This window comes from Spodoptera frugiperda, chromosome 2 (assembly GCF_023101765.2).
Source record: "Spodoptera frugiperda isolate SF20-4 chromosome 2, AGI-APGP_CSIRO_Sfru_2.0, whole genome shotgun sequence".
In the NCBI taxonomy this organism is placed as follows: Eukaryota; Metazoa; Arthropoda; class Insecta; order Lepidoptera; family Noctuidae; genus Spodoptera; species Spodoptera frugiperda.
Genome location: NC_064213.1, coordinates 9,086,383 through 9,109,127, shown reverse-complemented (window position 1 = coordinate 9,109,127; position 22,745 = coordinate 9,086,383). Strand labels below are relative to the sequence as shown.

At 35.8% G+C, this 22,745-nt stretch overlaps 1 protein-coding gene across 3 annotated transcripts in view; it reads left to right on the top strand.

The window, feature by feature from the left end:
- The window catches only part of LOC118268807 (glutathione hydrolase 1 proenzyme), a 59,105-nt gene extending 36,605 nt beyond the window's left edge, over nt 1–22,500 (top strand). For all 3 annotated transcript variants that reach the window (XM_050701388.1, XM_035583478.2, XM_035583477.2), the window contains 8 exons: nt 3,504–3,724; nt 9,937–10,126; nt 12,620–12,823; nt 18,175–18,424; nt 19,592–19,782; nt 20,150–20,390; nt 20,746–20,859; nt 20,954–22,500. In XM_050701388.1, coding sequence (XP_050557345.1) covers nt 3,504–3,724; nt 9,937–10,126; nt 12,620–12,823; nt 18,175–18,424; nt 19,592–19,782; nt 20,150–20,390; nt 20,746–20,859; nt 20,954–21,103 — 1,561 coding nt within the window. In that variant the 3' untranslated portion in view covers nt 21,104–22,500. The remainder of the gene's footprint in view (nt 1–3,503; nt 3,725–9,936; nt 10,127–12,619; nt 12,824–18,174; nt 18,425–19,591; nt 19,783–20,149; nt 20,391–20,745; nt 20,860–20,953) is intronic.
- Nucleotides 22,501–22,745: the final 245 nt, after the last annotated feature.

Sequence of the window (22,745 nt, the reverse complement as noted above, 5' to 3'; positions counted from 1 at the left end):
ACATACAAGTTCACATACACACGACACCCAGACTCGAAACAACAATTTGTGGATCACACAAAGAGTTGCTCCGTGCGGGAATCGAACCCACTACACGTTACGCAGTGTTATGTCGTATGTATTGTACATGAATAGTAAATAAATAAACGTTTAAGCTAGGTAAATACTTTTGTTTACATTTGTCTGTCACTATGATCGGATGTTATTGTGAAATATTTTCTTATCTTGTATATAATTATTGTTTTTCCTGGAATATATATATATATATTTACTTGCAATTTAAATTCGTCATCCATAGAGATAGAGCATTAGTATTGCGAATTTAATACGTCATTCAGATTCATTAGAGTATTGTGAAATCATATTTTATCTGCCTGGGTAGAATATTCAGACTTTCGTTTTTAAACGGTTTTATTTAACTTGACCTGTTTGTTTGTTTGGGTCAAATTTAGTAATTGACATTTAACCCCTTCCAGACGTCCGATCGATCTGGTACACACTCTTAATTTTTATGACCATACAATGTAAACACATTAAAACTGTTTGACATAAAAAAATATTCTGAGGAATTACTTGTTTCATGGTGGTTAAAGCTATATTTTTGAGAATAATAACAATTAAATGTTTCATCATCATCATCATCAGCCGAGAGACGTCCACTGCTGAACAAAGGCCTCCCCCTTAACAAAGGCCTCCCCCTTCATAGAGATTAAATGTTTAGTAACAAATATTTTAGAACACTTTGCCTATTCGCGCCTTTATCTATTTTTAATTAACCAACTGGTAACTGTACCTACACTACCTACTACCTATCCTTCACAAAATAAATCGATGTGATAAATATAATCGTTGCTGAATTATATTGTGTGTAACAGAGTATGCTCCTACGTCATTGTAAGTTTACAAACAAACAGCAAAAAGTGAAATGTCATCGCCATTTTGAATTAAAAAACGCGCGAAACGGGAACCATAGCCAAACTTTTTCTATTCTATTTTTCTCTATTTCGGGCGCTCGCTTGGCACTGATTCGCAAAATGTAGGGGAAAGTTTCAGCTGTGATATATTTTCGTGAAATAATCTTACGGCACGAATGAAATAGCTGAAAAAAAAACTAGATGAAACCTATAAATTACGAAGAAATCAGACTAATGTCTTTTGTGTCCGATCTTGACCTAGTAAATATTGGACTAGTTCACTAAATCTATTTTTTAAAACATAATGTTAGTAGGTACCGGTATTCTTGTGCGAAAAATAATTTTAGCAACGTTTTTTATCCCTGAAGGGGTAGACAGCACGTAATGCTGCTATACAATGTACACCCACTTTTCACTATTTGTGTTATAAGTCCCATGTAATAGGGGGTGAGCCTATTGCCATATACTGGGCACAATTCCAGACTCCGTGTACCACTGAGAAATTTTCGAAAAGCCGAAAAAAGTCCAGTAATACTTTGCGAATCGAACTCAAGACCCCTTGCTCGACAGTCGCACTCGCGACCACTCGACCAACGAAGCAGTCCACATAAATAATATATTGAGCAATGTTAGTTATAACGTGCAATGTAAATGACACAACATTTTATGAGTCATTTTTTTATTTCGTGTGAAAGGCAACAATGCTGTATGCGTCATCATGCGTCCGATATCTCAGTGCGGAAATTGTAAATGTGATTCGGGGTTTCGGGGAAAGTTTTACAAAAATCGATTTCATGATTTAGAATATTGGGATTTTCCCATTTTATAAATAGGGGAAATCATTATTCAGCAAATCATTACGTATCCATGATATTTACGTGACATTGTTAACGTTTTATAAGTAATGTTTAACAGAATTATGTTATTGTTATAAAACTCTGAACTGCTGCTATACAAAACACAATTGAAAATTTCAGAAAACAACTGGGTGATATGTATGTATTCCACAATTTCGTTCATGTTACTTACTTTAATGGGTATTTAAGCAAGTAACATGAGCTACACAGGTAGGTATGTAGGTACATTTGTTTTAGTGTGATATCTATAAACGTCTTAGGCTTTTTGTAAAGTTACAGGAATTGGTATTTCTATAATCTCAGTATAAATGAATAAAAAGTAACTACAAACCTAAAATAATTCAGCATTCAAGGGAAATTGGGTCACCGTTTGACCCGGAAACCCTTTTCAAGGTGGAAATATGTCCTTCACCTATATTCTGAAGGTTGAACATGAATCCTTGGTAAAATGATATAGGTACCTACTGTAAATACATGTTTATTTTAATTGGGATAGTGTAATTTACTCTATTAGAACCTATATACATGTATAAGTAAGTATGTAATTGTTATACCTATATACTTATTAAGGAAAATATTTTAGGTTCATACTTATAAATACACATTAATTAATATAAACAATTACATATTGCTGTTAGTTGTTGTATTTAATACTTATCCACAATATCCTTATAATTCTAATAACAATAATACAAAATGTATACAAATAATACTACCTATTATTTTATACATTGAAATATATACAGTAATCTGTGCCTAATAATACTAAAATATCAAATAATGTGAATCTTAGATACTAATATACTATTGTCGGACTTCAAAAACCTATCAGTAGATTTGGATTCTAGAGATAAGTTTTGACTAAGGACTTGTTTCACAATGTCTGGATATCTGATATAACTTTGAATTAAGAACGTAATTTGTATGCACTATCTGTCACATAAGTTTATTGGGCACTTATATGGAGGTGATAAAACAGGTGCTTACGATGTTTAACATAGGATAAACTCCACTCAATATGTGTCAAAATTCTATCTTTATTGAGCTACTGACGTTCTCGAGACTGAGATGAATCTTTAATCTACATATTTGCAAAGAGGCCTAAGCTTGAAACTCGTGCCTATATTTTAGCCTAGTACTTGTATAGTCCTAGTACATATATTTGCAGAGATGAGAGAGTGAGAGGACGATATATATCCAGCCTGCTCATAATGTCGATGCCGTGTGACCTTTGCAAACTTTGTCTGTGTAGGTCATATAGAAGATAAATGTTTTAGTTACTTGTTAACATAATTATATACATTTCATCAAAGAAAGAGAAGCAGAAAACTATATGTGATTATGCATACAACGTCTTTTATCCCTGAAGAGGTAGACGTAATCTTCTCGAAAATTTCTCAGTAGTAGCACAGAGTCTGGAACTGTGCCCAGTATATGGCAATAGGCTCACCCCCTATTACATGGGACTTATAACACAAATGGTGAAAAGTGTGTGTACATTTTACAGTGGCATTACGTGCCATAATGTGCACCTCTGCCTACCGCTTCAGGGATAAAAGGCGTGAAGATATAAAAAAGCTAAATAAACAATGATAAACACTAAAGTTTTAAGTACACGTGCACTCGACTTTCTTTTTTTAGTTCTAATATTCATCGTTTATCTAGACCACTTTACTAATCAAACACATTATTCATATACAAATAAAGACTACAATTATCATTTCTCTTGCAGAGAAATCCTCATCAAGAATGGGTCGGCGGTGGACGCGGCAGTGGCGGCCATGTTCTGCAATGGTCTCCTGAACCACCAGAGCATGGGGCTCGGTGGTGGCTTCTTCATGACGGTCTACCTGAAGGATGAGGAGAAGGCCTACACTGTGAACGCGAGGGAAATGGCACCAGGAGCCTCTACCGTCGACATGTTCAATGGAAGCTGGGATAAGGCTGCGAAAGGTGGGTGATCTGATCTGATCTTACTAATATTATAAATGCGAAAGTATGCGAGTTTGTGTGTTAGTGTATTTATGTGTATGGTTGTTACTCAATGACGTCAAAACAGCTGAAGGAGTCGGAATGAAATTAGTATGGAATAACACATATGACATAGGACACTTTTTGTTCCACGGGAACGCGGGCGAAGCCACTGGCAGAACTTAGTATTAAATATTTTCATAATTTATTTACACATTTATTTCAGTATAAAAAGCAAACAGATATACAGGCCTAGTGACATTCGTTAAAAGTTATGTCTAGGAGCATGCAGAGATGAGTAACAGTAGATATTTATAACAAATGTCATTGAATATGACTAATTGGAAACTACACCCAAAATTTTCAACTGTCTGCACCATATTCGTAGAACAATGAGTTCATACATTTTCATGAATTTAAACAATAAACAATAACAAATAGATACATTGTACTTAAGTGGCTTTTCTGGATAGATAACGATAATCTAATGATAACGTGATAATAATAAACAACAAAACAAAATAATCAACAATTGTTTATCAACGGCTGCGATAGCACGTAGGTATCCTGCTATCGAGTGTTAGGAAACGAGGTCAGGTCTTAATCTTAATGCATCGATTACATTGGAACTTGTTTATTTAGGTAAACAAAGTTTTAAGACGCTTGGGATCAATAATAGGATATAATACCCGGCGATAAACATTGCACATCGACCTTTTGGAAAGAGACAATCGATTAATTCGCCGAAATGCTCATGATTATTATGAGCTGCTAAAGTTAATCCAGCATTTTCCACAAATACAAGAAATGTTACATAAGTACATACATAACCCCACTATCTATTCTCTATCGCTCATGGGGGTAGGCAAGGACAATAGGACGCCAATTGCTAAAAATCTTACATACCTCTTTCGCTTCATCAACAGTCATCAGATTAATCAGATGAATAATTCAAATTTTAAAAGTTAGGACTCTCCAAGTCTTGGAGTCCAAGAAGTCTTCTAAAGACTGATTGGTTGATTCATTCTTTCTCATTGGTTGATTCATTCACGCCGGCCAATCACAGCGCCGAACGCGCTCTCGTTTCGTTTTCGTTCAACGTAAAACAAACTCGTACTAAGGGTACAGAAGACAGACAGACAAAATAGAGATACAAATCTACTAAATGTCGTACGTGACACAATTGCTGTAACCAACAGATATAACATTATCAAAGGCTACTCGTACCTGATAATAAACAAAATATTTGTGTTACAAAAATAGATATACTGTGTTATATAACGGGGATTGTGAAATGTACCAAAGTAATATAGACTTTATGGTTGATTATAAAAAATTGGTTAACAATGCCCTTAGTACGGCTCTCTGATTGGTTGGTTTATTCGAGCCGGCCAATCAGAGCGTCCAACGCGCTCTCGTTTTGATTACTTTAAACGTAAAACAAACTCATACTAAGACTACAGGTTATAGAATAACAGATCAGATGATCAAGTTATTTTTGCGTGCTTAGTCAACAAATGGCTGTCTAGGTTTCCCGGATTAAGGAAAACATAAGTATCTAGTATTTTTATTTTCTCAATAGTTACTTAAATACTTATGACTGCGTTGAAGTCCACAATGAATCTTCGTTCAAGTTACAGTGTCCGCTAATTTTTAGTTCAAACAAGACAATCTTACAAGTCACAGTGTACTTTGACAGTATAACTTAGATTTGTCACCTAACCGTCACTCCAGCTAGATCTAAACCTGAGTTCTACTAAATATTTCTAAAACAGTGTTTATAGCTGGCCTTATCTAGTTATTTATTTAATGAAGTTGTCTATTTATTTTCTACATTCCACCTTAACACTAGACATAATGATAGCAACAAAATATATTATAGCATTCAATGTCATAGAACCATGGAGAATGAAATATTTCTACAGAGCAGAGACTCAACTTCACACTGCCATCGATCGCCGCACACCAAGCGAACGGCACTGCACTAGTGTGCGCCTAACTGAACATAAAAACACGTTCACCTACACTTCGAACGAAGGTTCTAGAACGATATTGCACAAACGTGTTCTCTGTTGAATATTTACTCATGTGCTCAGTCGGATGTTCGAGAAAATTCTGGAAATATGAACGGAAAGTGCAATCGAATGGAGCGGGCTATGCGTGACTCGAGTATTGAGTAATGTGCTGTAGATTACCTACACGTGATTTTAATAGTAATCTATTTTATTTATTTAAATTAGCTTTTTTATCTTATTTATTTTTAAAAACGGTTTTATTTAATTTTAGCTTGCCCTGTTTGTTTGTTTTGGTCAAAACGAATAAAAATTTTAGTCCGTTCTTGACGACAGATCGATCTGATATTTGGTACACACTCTTAGTCTTGATGACCATACACATTAGAGCCATTTAACATAAAACATATTTATATGTACCTTTTTTAAGGGTGAGAATCATCTAATGACTTCTTTCACCTTGGGCAAGGCGAGAGGTAGTGTCATTTGTATGGACCTAGTACTTTAAAAAGAGACTGTCATATTCATAAAAGTAGAAACAAAGAAACTCTCTTTTCCAATGATTATAAAGAGGAAATACAACGTACAAATAGCCAAATAAGTTGCAACCTACATTACAATAGGAACAAGACTCGCGTGTTTCATACAAACAAAAGAGTAACGATTAATAATATCGGTTAATGATCAGTATTACTCGTATCTATTGAAAACGCCCTAGATATCATTGTGATACAGCCGAAATATCACGTACTATAACAATTAGTAATGTATTGTAATAAAACAGTTGAGTAAATTCATGTAACATGGTTCCAATATGAATTATTCGTGTTTCTAGAAATAGGGTTAACATAGGTGAATTTGTTCTCACATAATTGAACCAACAAAACAATGTAACCAAGAATTGTATTGTGAACCTGATTGAAAAAGAGTAACCTATGGAGTTTCTAGCTCGTTCTTCGCCATAGGAACCTACACTTTGGAACGAGCAAATAGCCTCACTAGAGGACTGACCGACAGACCGCATTGTTGTTGTTTTTATTTGACGTTCAAAAGTGCCTTCTCGGTCTATTTGAAATAAATAATTTTGACTTTGACTTTCCATGACGGTAAATAGAAGAAATATAAGTATTTGTCACTGCATCTTCTGCGGGTGTTGTAAAAACCTTTTATGTGGCTAGGTTAGTTTACCTACATAGACACACCAACAAAGATCAGAATGCAGCGGCTCTCTCTGATAAACCTGAACCTTTTAGACTGTGGTGTCAGGCCCTCTCACCAAGCTTGGAGTTCCTCAAACTCCTCTTAGGTAGAAAGACTGAAAATTTTGATGATTATGTTAAAATATAAAATCTATTATCATCACGGAGGAATAAGCTAAATAGAACTTAAATTTAAACGCGTTAGAGTCCACTTTTGTTCAGAATAAAACCTCTATAGTAATAAAAACAGAATTCTAGATTTTTCTACCCTACTTTTTATCTGTGGGCTGTTGCGAAGGGGTCGTCGTCGGGTCGCGTGTATCGATCCGTCTCATCCAGACAGGCTCTCGAATGCTAGAATTAATTCTAGAATGTTCCACCCTCCTGCCGTTATTATTTACTGACCCCTCGCGTTTTGGCAAAGGTTAGATGTCGTTTTAATGGAAGTGTTATGAAATATTGAAGCTGTTATGCTGTAATATTTCACACAATAATTGCCTATAAATAAAATTTTATTTCTATACCAGTCGTAGAATAATGACTTCTGACAGAACTTGGGATTTTGTTTATTATCTGAAATACAATATTTTCTTCTAATATAAAAGTAACCTACATACTCCTTCGTCCATCAGCTACCTACCAATAAAAGTCCCGTCAAAATCGGTCCAGCCATTTCAGAGATAAGCCGGAACAAACAGACAGACATGTAGTAAAAAGCGGTTATTTCAATATTACAGGCAATGCAATTTTATTCATTAGTCTAGATCTAGTTTAGCATGATATTGGGGTATCTAATGTTCGGATAAGAACAGTTTACTGTCCATAGAAACATTGTTTTTTCAATGTCTAGTCCCTTATTCAACTTTGAAGAAGACTGGCATTAATATTAATATTATGTATGTAGTATGGTACAGTACAGGGCAAAAAATAAAACTTAATTCATAGAAACTATTCAGTCTAGGTACAAAGAGGCCTCTTTGCAAAAAATCTTGAAGATCGAATGTTAGTGTACGCGCTGATCCGTGACTATACCAATAAAAAAGTGCAAATCTACCTGTATTTACAGTAAATTGAAACCGACTGACTATCAAATTCTCGTTATTTTTGTATAGCTATATTTACTTGGCTTTTAATAAAAGGTTTCTGTTTTCGCATTATTTAACTATTTATGGTTCGATATTCACAAAAAACAATTTACCTTCCCTATCCCCGATTCCTCAACAACCACACACTTGTAACGCCTCTGGTGTTTTGGGTGTCTATAGGCGGCGGCGATTGCTTACCATCACGTGATCTGTCTGCTCGTTTACCGGCTTATACCAAACAAAAAACCTAATCGTCGTTAAACAAAACTGTCAAAGCACATGTCAATAAAAAACAGCCAAAATCATGAATGAGACTTTATAAGTGCGTTCAAAAACCAGTACGGAGATTGTTTCAAATAAATTTTTGATAACAATTTCATGTGATATGTAAGTCATTGCGAATTTCTCTAAGAGAGGCTTTCTCTTTGAATGTCGTCCAATCAAGACTGCTCTTAACTTGCGCTGGCGCCGGTTCGTAGTACTAAGTTTCACTCGTTTCATTGTACAAACGCCCCGTACTGGCCTTTCCAATTCATTAAGCTTTTATGTAACTAATTAGATTTACTAACATATCGCCTGCGGTTTCGCCCGCATGGAAATTGTAAAACTTCTCTCTAGTCCACTCTGATCCTGTAAAAGAAAAGTAGTAAACCTGAGGAACAATAAAAAAAAAAATACATGATTTTTCAAATCAGCCTATTAGTTTCGGAGCTTAATCAAAACAAACAATCTAATTTTTATTTCTTATCATCCCAAATTAATAACCGATTATAATTCAAAATCTATGTATTGATCTCGTTTCTTGACTTGACAACACTCCATACAGTCAAAAATCGATCTTATTAAAAAGGTTTCAAGGTTGAGATCGGAATTAACTATTGATTGATTCGTTCGTTACTAGGAACATAGCTAGATTTTTTCTTTGTGTTTATTTTTTGTGTGTTTATTTTTCTGTGTTTATTTAATAATATACATTCGTATGTTATATTGGAAGACTAGCGTCCTTTATTCAGCACATTAAATTATGCTGAGACCAGAAACCGCTTGGCCCAAGTAATAGCAACTTAATGCTTTACCCACCTTGAAGCCCCGTTACCTAGCCTGTTTTCATCCTACACAGATAATCTAGGAACCAGACGGCTTGACGGTTAGTGCCTTCGCCTGACAATAGTATCATTTTAAAAATAAAGTTTTGTTCTTTTTTTTAAACAGATATAGAGCGCGTTCGGAACACGATCTGCGTTCATTCAAATAAAAAATAATAATATGTTATCTATATTAATTAATTTTTTTCAGTTTTATTAAAATGAAAATACAAAAGTAATTGCATCATATTAAAAGTTCTAGATTTTGAACATACCATGATATATTTCTATCGAAAAATTATATCCGTCAGCCGTCACGCTTGTGGTTAAAGTGGTTAGGTTCAGGTAGAGATATAAATTATTACCAAATATCCTGTAAGTCTGATACTAAATTAATTATTATGTTTTTCGGCTTACTCACACAATTATCTGAGGAGGAACTGGACTATTAAGTAGTATTAACTATTAAGTAAATAATCATAATGGATTCAATTTAAATCTTATAGATTTCAAGAAATGTTTACAATGCACTTATTTTTACATCAAAATATATATGTAACTATGAAATAAGTAAATCGATTTACAACAAAGTTCTGCTATTCTCTGTGCAATTTTCCCATGTCATAGGTGCAATTACAAACATACCAATTTACTAAACATTACACGCAAATAACAATTTGCGGATCAAAAAAGTTGTTCCATAATGGATCAGTCAAATCTGCAACTGTGCAGTCATAATGTCTTGGACTTCAAAACATGATTCTGTAGAAGGAGGAACATAATCTTGCTTAACCTCAGTAACTTGGTCCTCAGGTCCTCTCTCCATTGGAGTGCCAGGCGAGCTCCGTGGCATGTGGGCGGCCCACAAACGTTGGGGCAAGCTACCCTGGGACACCCTGATAGCTCCTAGTTTGGATCTGTGCAGGAATGGCTTTCCTATATCCAAGGTCATGCATGATGGACTCGAGGCGGCACCTTACATCAAGAATGATCCTCATCTTAGGTAAGTTCGCTGACTGGAATGGACTGTGATGGGTATGACTGTCTTCTTTCTTTATTTTGGATTATGACCTAATTAGTCTGTGCTTTGAATGAAAGTACACACTGAAGTTTAGTCTGGGATGACGTAACGCAACGCAACGTCACGCCTTTTATTCCCGAAGGGGTAGGCAGAGGTGCACTTTACGGCAGGTAATGCCGATATACCAACATTGCACCTGTCTGGGAAGTCTGGGAAGTCTGGGAAGTCTGGGACTAAAGGAGCAAAATCTAATTTGTAGTACACAATGCAAGTGCAATGTCATTAAAACGTCTTAAACAGCAATTTTGGGAGCATCGAAAAATACTAACACTCGATCTGTACATTTTCATATTTGTAACATCAGATATACATGTATTCTTTACAAAATTCATACATATGAAACTATACAAATCCAGTTTATCATGGTCTCGCTTTATAAGATCTTGCCGCACATTCGACGGTCACTTTATACTGGTTTAGCATAACTTGATATGTAGTCTTAATGTACGTCGTATAAACGTATTCTTAGTATAAACGTTATGTCTTTGTACTTTATCGAGAACTTCCTTAAGCTATAAATATAAAATGCTTCCTCTACGCAGAGTTGATGTTAATTTATTGGCACACAAGTCTTTTAATATCACATTCCTTGAGTTTATTGCTTTATTATTAAAAGTTTGATCTTGTCCCGCGGATTTACTTGCTTAGTCTGCATCTATTGTAATAAAATGACCCACTCAAAGACAAAGACTATGGATACATAATGGGGAATTATAAAATATCAAAACTGACTAAGAAAGGTACTTAAGTATATTTTTATAAACCAAACTAAAGGTTTTATTGCTATGGACAAACATTATAATCATATTATTATCATCGTCAGCCTGTGTCCGTCCACTGCTGGACATAGATCTATCCACCAGCTGATCTTGATCACCAGAGATGTGTTTTTTTTTTTGAGTGGGGAAAATCATCCAATGTCTTCTCCCGCTTTGGGTGAGACGAGAGGGAGTTTCAGACTCTTACTGACTAAAAACCACCCCATTCTTAGTCCTGATTTTCGATCCGGAGCCCCGGTAACTCGCTAGGTTGTCCGCAGCATCATCAGAGTTTTATATCCAATAGCCAGTTTCTTGGTGAAAATTCATATTTTTAATAACATCTGCTAATAAAACTTACCTAAACGTTAATGCTAAATCAACATTATCAAAGAGCAAGATATGTAGTTCACAATAATAACAAACAATAAAAAAAAACAATACTTAGGTAGTGTAATCTAATGCTTACTGATTTTTTTGTCTGCCACAGCTGATTACTTGTTCATTAATTATGATAAGTGACAACAACAAAACATTAACGCAAACAGATTAGTTGCTAAATCGGTAGTTTTTTGTTTTTGTTTTACGTAGCTTTCACTGTTTATACTTTGTAGGTACCTACAAGACAGTGCATTAACTTTTACACCTTTTTAACCGACTTTCTAAAAAGGAGGAGGTTCTCATTCGGCCGGTAGGTTTTTTTTATAAAAATACATCTACACATTATTTTGCGATATAGCATTTAAATTATGTTTGTACATTTAACGAAATATATGTAGATCGGTCATTACAATACTCGTATGCATGTTTGCTATAAAGGGCCGTGCACAAACCCTGACACGCAACCAAACGAATATCTACCTTAGATATCTTTTTTGTGGTGGATACTCTTACATCAGTTGATGTAAGAATCCAACCGAACATACACTCAAGTTACGGCAAATTTCCACACACACCCTTTTTAAAACCAAGGAGTCCTCTATAGAATTTGCTACGGATTCGCGCTTCATTAATCCGCCAAAGTTATAGTCTGTGCAACCCAAGCAACGGTCGACAAACAGTATTGAACTTGAAACAATTGAATGAAGACCATAATTACTCAATGACACAAAGCCTTCCTTTACCCTTATAAAATCGTCACAAGGAAGTTAGACAGTTTCCTTATTTCTTAAACAAATGGAGTTTATTGTCATAAACTGACATACTTTTTTTTTATTTCTTGCTACAGTAGCAGAACTTATGAGCAATAACAAACGACAAATAGGCACCGTATCCAACAGACTACCTAGCGGGTTTACCAGGGCTCTGGCCCACACTACCCCTCGCCTTACCAAAGTCGGAAGAAGCCATTGAATGATTTTTCTCCTTAAAAAAAGCTAACTATGGTGTTCATATTCATTTTTCTCCTTCACGATGTGTTTATTTCTTAAACTTTTCAATAATATACCTACTTACTATAAAATAGACAATTAGACAGCCTGAAGATCAAGATCAAATCAAGTGCTTGTTAATTACTCGTACCAAGTAATAGGAACCGGAGAGGGAGGCGACCCAGTGATCGCTTCCCTGGTGGTGTATATGGTATAACTCACCGAAATACCAAAATCTTGAATGACCATCGTCATTTAATTTTAACAAAGTACTTGTTATTCTCCAGAAAAATGTACTTCAACACGGCCAAAGGCCAGTTCCACAAGCCTGGCACGATGGTGAAGCCCAGTGAAGCTCTCTGCAACACCTACCAGAGGATAGCTGAGAACGGGGGCGATGACCTCTACAACGGGACCCTGGCGGCTGATCTCCTGGATGACCTGGAGAGGGTCGGCAGCATCATCACTGCTGAGGATCTGAGACAATACGAGTAAGTCAACATGCTATTTGTTTTTTAATTTTGAGAACGAAGCGCTTCGCTTCAAGCTTCCTTGTGCGAACTGCTGGGGAGTGGAACTTCTTGCCGGAGTCTGTGTTTCCTGATGGGTATAACCTGAGTGTCTTCAAAGCCTGAGTGAATAGGTTGCTTATGGGCCGTAGGCCGCATCATCACTTACCATCAGGTGAGATAGCGGCCAAACGTCGACCCATTAAAATATGCAACAAAAAAAAACTTTATTTTACAAATAGTTACTTAATAGCAATGTGCTTCAATCATTGCAGACTGTAAGTTGCTAAGAAACGATAAAAAATAAATAAATGCAACAGTGGCGCCCTCTAGCCATAGGAATCATCTTTACTACAGTCATATAATAGATACCCGTATTTACGTCAGTTGTGATAAGTACGTGATCGCGTGGGTTCCTAAACCTCCACCTACATCATGAACATCGAACAATGCGTTTATTCTTATTGTATGTAAATAAATGCAGGAAGGAACAGTTTGGTAACCGTTTAATGAATTATTTAACCGATTGAATAAATTGCCTATTTTGGTAGGCACATTATTTTGTATATTCTTGGCCTGCCGGTCAAGTTCGTGATGATGTAACGATTTATACTTTATGTACTACAAGTTTAGGTTAATTTCGAACCGAGTTTTTTGACAAAAGATACATACGATATACGCTGTAGAACAGTCTGAACCGACACCACCTTCAACCCTTCAAGAAAAGAGCGTATTGCTTTTAGCATAGTCTTTTAATCTTTTTACCAATATAATCGTCGTAAGGGCCCGGATGTTTAAGACTCCTGCTTCTCTTGCATGAGAGTGCGGTTTCGAATCCTACCTGCAAGTAACAATATGACGGCGTTATGTCCACCTACTGTCCATCCATCTATTTATGGGCATAAAACTATCTTTTCTCGAATTATGAATATATATTCTAATATTATTTAGACACCATTGAAAAAACGCGTAGTAATGAATACTACATTTGAGAAGAGGCCTTTGGTGAGCATTGATGTGTGATGATGATGCGTATAACTATATAGTTACCTAAAAAAAATCAGGATAATTTCATAAGGGAATTCCACTGTTGTTTTGTAAAATGGCTAAATAAAACCTTGTTTAATTGCACGAGCGAAGTTGGAAGTGATACGATATACTTAGTATCGCCTGTAAAGGCAAGTGCTCTGCGTCTTAGGGTCATCTGGTCAACCTGTATATGTATGCACAGACAGTACATACATAATATATACATTGGTTGCACTTTTATATGTGTTGTTGTAGGTCAAATGATTGACTCATTCCCTCATTTTAACGTTCGTATCACTATAAGAAGTAGATACTTGAAAACTTTCCTTGGCCCATTCCAACAAGTGAGAAAATATATTGAAAAACTATGCTGTTTAAAAAAAACCTAAAGTATCTAAGTTTATAGTTAATAACTTCTATTTCCATAAAGGTAGGTAAGTGTAATCAGAATCAATTTTTTACGGCCACCGTATCACATGACACGGTACAAGGTCATGAAGTTATTGTAATGAGAAATGTAAAGATATTTATTTTTGAAATGTTTTTCTGCACTAGGATTTTCTCCTTTGTCGTGGGTGCGTTTAAAAAACATACAAATTCACACATCACACCCAAACCCAAAACAACACTTTGTGAATCACACATTGAGTTGCTTCGAGCATGAATCGGCCCCGCTACACGTTGCGTGGCAGCCAGTTGCCAGCCACCGCGCCAATCATGCAGATTACTTTGTTTGGAAACAATACGAGCTAAACTTCCAACTTTTATCTCTTATACCCTCTCTCTCCCTCAGTCAGATCTTAAAAGAGAGAGAGATAACCTCTATTTGTGCGTTAAATAAGTATTAAAGAACATCGCTCAAACACTTATAAATGTCCTGTGGCCTATAATACCTATACAAAAACAGTATAAAGAAAAAATAATCATAGTAATGTAGTTATAAGTCATACCTGCACCTATTCAAACAATATTAAACAGTGGTTCTATCAACAAGAAACCAATAACTACGCAGTTACAGAAATTCCTTAGCCATTGATAACAAAAACAATAGAACATAATAATATTTCTCTTCCATAAACTTTTACAAATATTTTTCTTATAACTGAGACATGATTGATAGTCTATTGTAAACAGCTCAGCCTGAGAAGTATCGAAAGCCCAAGGCATGCTGTTTTCCTCCTATTAACTCAATAAGGAAATCAATTACAATTTTCCGTTAGTATTTGAAGGTAGCAAAGAGGAAACGTTTAACAACAGCGATAATAACTTGACTAGAAGGATCATATTCGACAGTGGCGCCCTCTGGGTTGCGCAAAAATGCTATCAGTCGTTGTTTTAACTAGTGTTCTATGCATGGAATAAATGTAATGTGCTATAAAAAAAATATAATTTCTGTAGGGGTTCAGAAATACCACACAGATAACCTGTGATTATTTGGTTAGTATTTATTACTAATATAATTAGAAGAGCGCGCTTCTAAGCTTTTGTTAAGCACTAAACGCAATTTAACATTCCAGAATTTCGGAAAATTTCCAATAATTAAATAATCTTTTGTCTGATAATTAAAGCAGTAATTACCTAAACAAAAACTTCGTGTTGTGAAATTTAATACCAAAAATAGTTAAGCATATCGATATCAAATCTTCTGGAAGGTAAACTAGTACTCATTTAACCTACATAAAGCATTTAACCGCAGTCCAATACACGATCACAAAGGTGGCGCATTAACTTGTTTTTAAACAGTACGTCTTATTGCATCATTGTTGACATTTACACAGCTGTTATGTAATGTCGCACATTATAACGATATTTTCTTAAAAACATGTTTTAAGTGTTTTGTTTGTGGCTCAGTAGGTATCTCAAAATCTGGGAAGAATTGCCTTTTTAATTTTACCCACCTCTGCATATTACAGACTGAGACTGCATAAAAATTTCTTTAGTCTACACTAAGAGTGAATTTTTAGAGGCGTAGTCTTAAATCTCCGAAGTAATGTGTGCATTATTCTGTAGAAGTTGAGCTATTACTAGCTGTATTTTTGCTTTACATTGCAGCCCTTATAAACAGATTTTCTCCTGTGTGCGTATTTCCAAACATACAGATAATAAGATTAAGTAAATAACAGAAAATATGAATAAGTAATTCTAGACTCGTGACTCTTCTTAAATTACTAGGCACCTATAATATGTAAAAACCTAGCTAACCTTACTAGTATCACCTACTTCAGTAAAAACTGCTCATGAAGGTCAAATAGGTAACTGAAGTCACGGTGCTTGTGACGAATAGATGAATTCGTTTCGAATTCCATAGCCGATAACATGAGTAATACCTAGGCAAACTTATGAATACCTTAACTATTAAGAATATTTCACAACACCTGTGAATAATAAGACAAAACATTATTTGCACCTGATTAAATACTAAGTGAGTCATACAGATATAGAAATGTATTTAATGACTGATGACTTACTTTGGGAAAACGGTGGAAATAAACACATTTTTATTGTTTAAATTATTTTATTGTAGTCGTGTGACGATGTCGTCTTTTGTTTTGTGTAAATAAAAGTCGACTACCTTCCAGCTGTCATGCGGTAATTTGACAGCTGGACGCCATTTTGTTTTGGTGTGTCACAAAAATGAATTATTTTTAACTAACTTCTGCAAGCGACTTCGCCCGCGTTCCGTGGGATAAAAAGTAGCCTATGTGTTATGCCAGACAATAATCTATCCCTATTCCAAATTTCATCCTGATACCTTTAGAGGTTTTTACGTGATAGAATAACAAACATCCATACTTACAAACTTTAGTATTTATAATATCAGTAGGATGGCTACGCTAATATCCAAGTTAGTACCTATTATTTTATACATTTAAGAAACAAAACACACCTTTAACAAAACATTGAATGACTTTCTTTATTTGTACCTTGGTAGGGGAACTCATGACTGGTAAAAATGCAAGACAAAACAAATGTAGACCGGATATTGGTTCCGTAATAAATTGACAACAATAGGAATGAATGAACTTACCAATGAATAGACAAATTAGTAGCAGTTTCTAAAATTGGCAACATTCTAAATCCTAGATTTTAATGATAAAACGATATTCTAGATTCTAAAATATCTATCTATTGTTTAAATTCTAGACTACGAGTTTTTTCTAAATAATCTTTACGCTTAGCAGGCGGGTTGGAGTTCAAAAGATTCAGGTCTATTAGAGAGCACTGCTGATACCCGATAGCAGTCAAATAATTATGTAGTCCCATAAGCTCCACGACATCCGCGTGAAGAGTATGACATGTACATGACTTTTGAAACACCAGCTTTTTTTGAGGGGAGAAAATCATCCAATGACTTCTCCTTCTACGTTATACTCCTGCTCTTTAAGCCGCAGCCTCGTTAAACCCGCTAGGTAGTCCACAGCTCCGGATCAGGCATCAGCCCTACTGGGCACCATCTGATGTACAGCAACCAACTTTTACATTAAGTTATCATAATTTACAATCATATTTCCAAACCTCCAGTCGAAATTCTCCCAAAAATACCAAAAGACAATATTGACTAATAAAACATATCACCACCTCACCTTCGTGCATCTCTCGGCAAAATATAACGAAGACAAGACACAAATAGATGCAAGCGAGCCGGAAACTCGGCAGTTGGCTGCAAGCGACGGAATGCAATTTAGATTATGACACTCAATTAATATTATTATGTTTACGCGTTGCTATCTGAGAGTAAGATTATAAAACGATGCGCTTTTCACATTAGGTACGTGTCAATGACCTTAGAATGCACGAACTTGCCTAGCCTGGCTATTAGCGACTCTAAGTTGACACAAAGTCTAGAATGTAGCGATCTCCTTGTTAGCAAGTATTTTACAAAAGCGTCGATGTACCTAATTTACCTAGTTAGTTCAATAACTGTGAATTTATATCTCATACCAATCTCTGGAGATACATTCTAACCCTTATCGAAATTCCATGCCACTGGAAACTCCGGAGCCGCGGACTACCTAACGGGTTTACCGGGACTCCGGCTCGAAAAGCAGGAGTAGGAACGGGGTTGGTTTTAAGTCAGTAAGAGTCTGACACTCCCTCTCGCTTTGCCCAAGGTGGGAGAAGTTATTGGATGGTTTTCCCCCTTAATATATAAAGCTACTAAAAACTACTATTTATACTAAAACCATTGATGTTGATCCGGTACCGTTTATGTAAAAATTGTGTTTGTAATAATTATGCTACGAAGACATTAAAAAACAATACCCCCTTTAAAAAATGCTTTAACACTTCCATTTCCTTTTCAGGGCGAAAATCACGGAACCCATAGCGGTTCCGCTGAGCAATGGAGACACTTTCTACTCCCCGCCCCCTCCCAGCAGCGGGGCTATCCTGGTGAACATACTGAACATCCTCAGCGGCTACAACTTCACTGCAGCCAGCATCAACTCCACGGAAGACAAGATCCTCACCTACCACAGGATCATAGAAGCATTCAAGTACGCGTACGCGACCAGAACGAAGCTAGGAGATAGCGACTTTTTGGATTTGAGTGAGGTAAGCGATCTTGGATATCGATTTAGGACTCGACACGTCAGAGAGTCATGCTTCAGCATGAATGGGCCGGATTGATCGAAGTAATACGGTCTTTTAGAAAACCGGCGTGAAGTAACGCTTGCATTATGTTTCGCCGTGTGCCCCCCTCCTCCCATCCTGAAAGGTTAGGCGGGTATGAAAATAATGATACTTAAGGTATCCCTATAATAAGTTGTACTATTGTATCAGTTGTTTTGTTGTATATTAACCCGCATTGAGTAAGCGTGGTGATTAATGCTCAAACTTCCGTCTGAGAAGTGGCCTTTGGTGGCTAGCAGTGGCCACATATAAGCTGTTGATGATGTATCAGTTGTTTTAGGTCGTTAAACAACTCCTTTAATTAATTTTCAAATTAGTGACCATAAACATTATTGCACATTGCTGGGTCAGAGTTTAAACGAATGTCTCAAGTATTTTACTTGTAGGAAAACGATGGTTAATTATGTGCCTATTTAAATACAAAATATATAGCTTTTAATTTGCAATTTAAATAGTTAAAGGTTTTACTGGACTTCATAAATTGCGTCAGAAAAATCACTGAATAGGAAAAATACAGAGTATATGTAATAATTTAATAATATTATAATTGCTAGACTAATGCGGAAATGATACGTAACTAATTTGTAATCAGTTTGACAATAATAACACAGAATAAGTAATCATTGAATAATAATGCTTTAGGTATTATTCAGGCAAATATTAGAGAATCATTTTGCGTTATTATTTATTAACTTTGACCTTTTTGCCTTTAGATTGATATCATAATACAAACGACGTAGATTCAGCTGTTCCTTTGTTAGGTTATATTGTGTATAGAAGATACATTTTAATGATCTTACGTTTTCAATGGATACGAACACAATCGAATATAAAATACATACTTAAGCAAGGGTAAATAATATTCTCTAAGTAAGCAGTAACTAAGTCACTATTGATGATTTTAAGTTTGTATGTAAACGTAAAATTGTCCCTCTGTCTATGTAAATCTTTTTCTAAAAATATTCTAAACTTTTACCCCTTGATATATTGCGTATGAATACCAAGATTCATTAAAATCACAGTAGTCTCGATGGTTCTTAGTTGGAAACGGCGTAAACGCTTTTCACTCATAATAGATTAATTTCTCAGCTCATTCGCAACGTGACAACCCCGGAGTACGGCGCGGAGGTCCGGCTCCGCATCAACGACACGTCCACCAGCAATGACACTGCCACCTACGGAGCGGAGACTTACAACCAGCCTGATGCTGGGACCGCTCACATATCCATCATTGCAGGCAATGGTGATGCCGTCTCGGTCACCAGTTCTATCAACTTTTAGTAAGTACACTTGTTTTCACCAATTTATTTAGACGGCTTTCGGCCTAACTGGTTCCCTTTTTTTTTGAATGGCGAAAATCATCCAATGACTTCTCCTGCCTTGGGCGAGGCAGGAGGGGGTGTCAGACTCTTACTGACTAAAAATCACCCCGTTCCTACTCCTGCTTTTCGAGGCGGAGCCCCGGTAAACCCGCTAGGTAGTCCGCAGCTCCAGATCAGGCATTTGCCCTACTGGGCCCCATCTGTGGTGGTCTGATGGTAACTGGTTCCCTGGTAGATATGAGTGTAAGGTCAAACATAGGCCTTCTCCACTTAAGACCTACACCACAATTTTATTCTTATTACTTAATATTCTTTATTCTTACAGCTACGGTGCTGGTTTCTCGACCCTCAAAACCGGTATAGTAATGAACAACGTGATGGACGACTTCTCATCTCCTGGCATCACCAACTTCTTCGGATTGAAGCCGTCCCCAGCGAACTTCATCGCTCCACACAAGCGGCCCATGTCTTCAATGAGTCCCAGTATCATTGTGGATAGCAGTGGCAATGCTAAACTGGTGATCGGTGCTTCTGGAGGCACTAAAATTACTACTGCTGTGGCTTTGGTAAGTACTGATAATAGAACAATATTTGAATTATTATAAACTAGAACATACTTAGCCACTGCTGAACAAAAAGCTAACACTTGCACAGTCCGCTGCGCCGAACGACAACCTGCTACGTACTAGAATTTTATGCATGCATGTTGCTGTCCATAGGCTTCTCCGTGACTCTGATTAAACTTTTGGTCTACCTAAAGCTAAAAAATAGGCTACCAGCGTCGATTTGTAGTCACCACTTGAAAAAATTAAGCGTAAACTAAGTGCAAGATTTTGCAGCTGGTACCTACAGCGCATTTAGTCTTGTTTACACTACATTAGATCACTTCTGGTGTGTAATTTTGTAACGTTTGTTTACCAGGTGACAATACGCAAACTCTGGTTCGACCAGACAATAAAGGAAGCTGTGGACGAGGCTAGGATACATCATCAGATCACCCCGATGCACGTGGAATACGAATTTGGAGTTACTGAGGTACTTATTGGCATTCGAAATAACTTACCTCAATAAGGTAATTTTCTTCTGAGTTGCGATTTTTTTCTGACCTTTTTGTTATTTATTTTCACAGGACATAGTGAAGGGTCTTCGGGCAAAAGGCCACGGGATGGTTCGGTACCGCAGTCGGGGCTCAATAATCTGCGCGCTCTATAGAAATAGAACTGCTATCTACGCCAATGCGGACTTCAGGAAGGGTGGCGACGTTGCTGGCATGGACTGAACTCCTGTGCCTAACTACACTCTAAGTATTGCTATCTTTATGTCATGAATGGAACTTTCAAATGAATCTGTTAGTAATGTAAGTTTGTAAGGATACGAGCGCGTTTCTGTCGATATGAGAGCATTTTTCGTTAAAAGTGGTTAATAATAATGATACTGGACTCAATACATAGATATAATAAAGTCGATTATACATACAGGGCAACGATATGTTGTAAATTACACTCCAAAAAAATTAAAAATTTCGTTAACGTTTGCTGGCTCAATAAAACACGAAACGTGCTCTCATTTCAACTTTTATAATATTATGTGTGTGACAAGTGCAGAGAAAAAAGAAACTGTTATTGGTTCATTCAAGAAATTTTAGGAGCTTGACCCGCCAATCACAGTCCATAAATTTAATTCTTTAGCTTGTTTATAATTTAATGTTTTAAATTACTCGAGTAGGCTCGAAGTAGAAACGTAATTGGCGATACAATAATAGTAGGCATTAGGAAAAATATTATCTACAAGAAAAAAATGTGATAAATAAACGATAGTCTAGGTAGGATATGAAATATGGCCGTCTTCCTAAAAAAAATATACTGTTGTCTACGATTTCCAAAATGGCGGCAAATTGAATTCAATAAATCATCACAAATCATTTTTACAAATCAAATTAAAACATATTGGCTGATTGAGAACAATAATTTTGAAATAAATGGGCTAGATACTTAATGAGTATACCTATTATAACATTAAATTAAATAAAAAAATACAGAGATACAGTGTTTAAAAATATGTATTTTATTAAGTTCCTAGACATTTTCTATTTTATTAGTTACAATCATTACAATACCTAATTTATACCCCAAATAAGCCAAGAAGCAGAATTTATTTTTTTATTATTTTGGTACCTAACAATAATAATGGAAAATATTACAATAAAGAACCTTCACCTACAAACACAATTACAAACCAACTAAAAGTAAATCTTTAGTTGCAAACTACACCGTTTTTCCAGAATTGAAGATCATTTTGTACGTTGCGAAAAAGAATGAGTGTAATGTAATAGAGAGCAAGTTGATTATTCTCTCTTGTGTGCACAAAACTAGACTAATTTCTGTTATTTATAATAATATTTATGTGTTTTTATTCCTTATCCATGCATTTATTACTGCCAGTTAATAATTTTGTATTACTGTACCTAAAACATTTCATGTTAAACTACATTCCATAAAAAACATAGCTGTTATGTTATCAAATACCTAGGTAGGTACTTATTTGTTCTTATTTCGGCATCCAATTTGTATAATTGTATTGGAATAGTATTGTCTGTCTGAAATGGGAATGAACTGACTACTTAGTTAAATAAATGGTCACAATAGTGTTTGCAAAATAAACTTTTACCTAAGTGTTTTTATATTGTTTTATTTTAAACCTTTCCTTTTTTTATTAATTTTAGTCGTGATCTTTGTGACTAGTTTCCTGAAGATTGTTTGTTTGAACGCGCTAATCTCCGAAACGACTGGTTCTAATTGAATAATTATTTTTGTCTTGGACAGTCCATTTATCGAGGAAAGCTATAGCTCGGCTCCTATTACGATTAATAAGAGCCGAGCAGAGCAGGTGATACTGCAGGGGATTAGCTAGTAAACCATAAA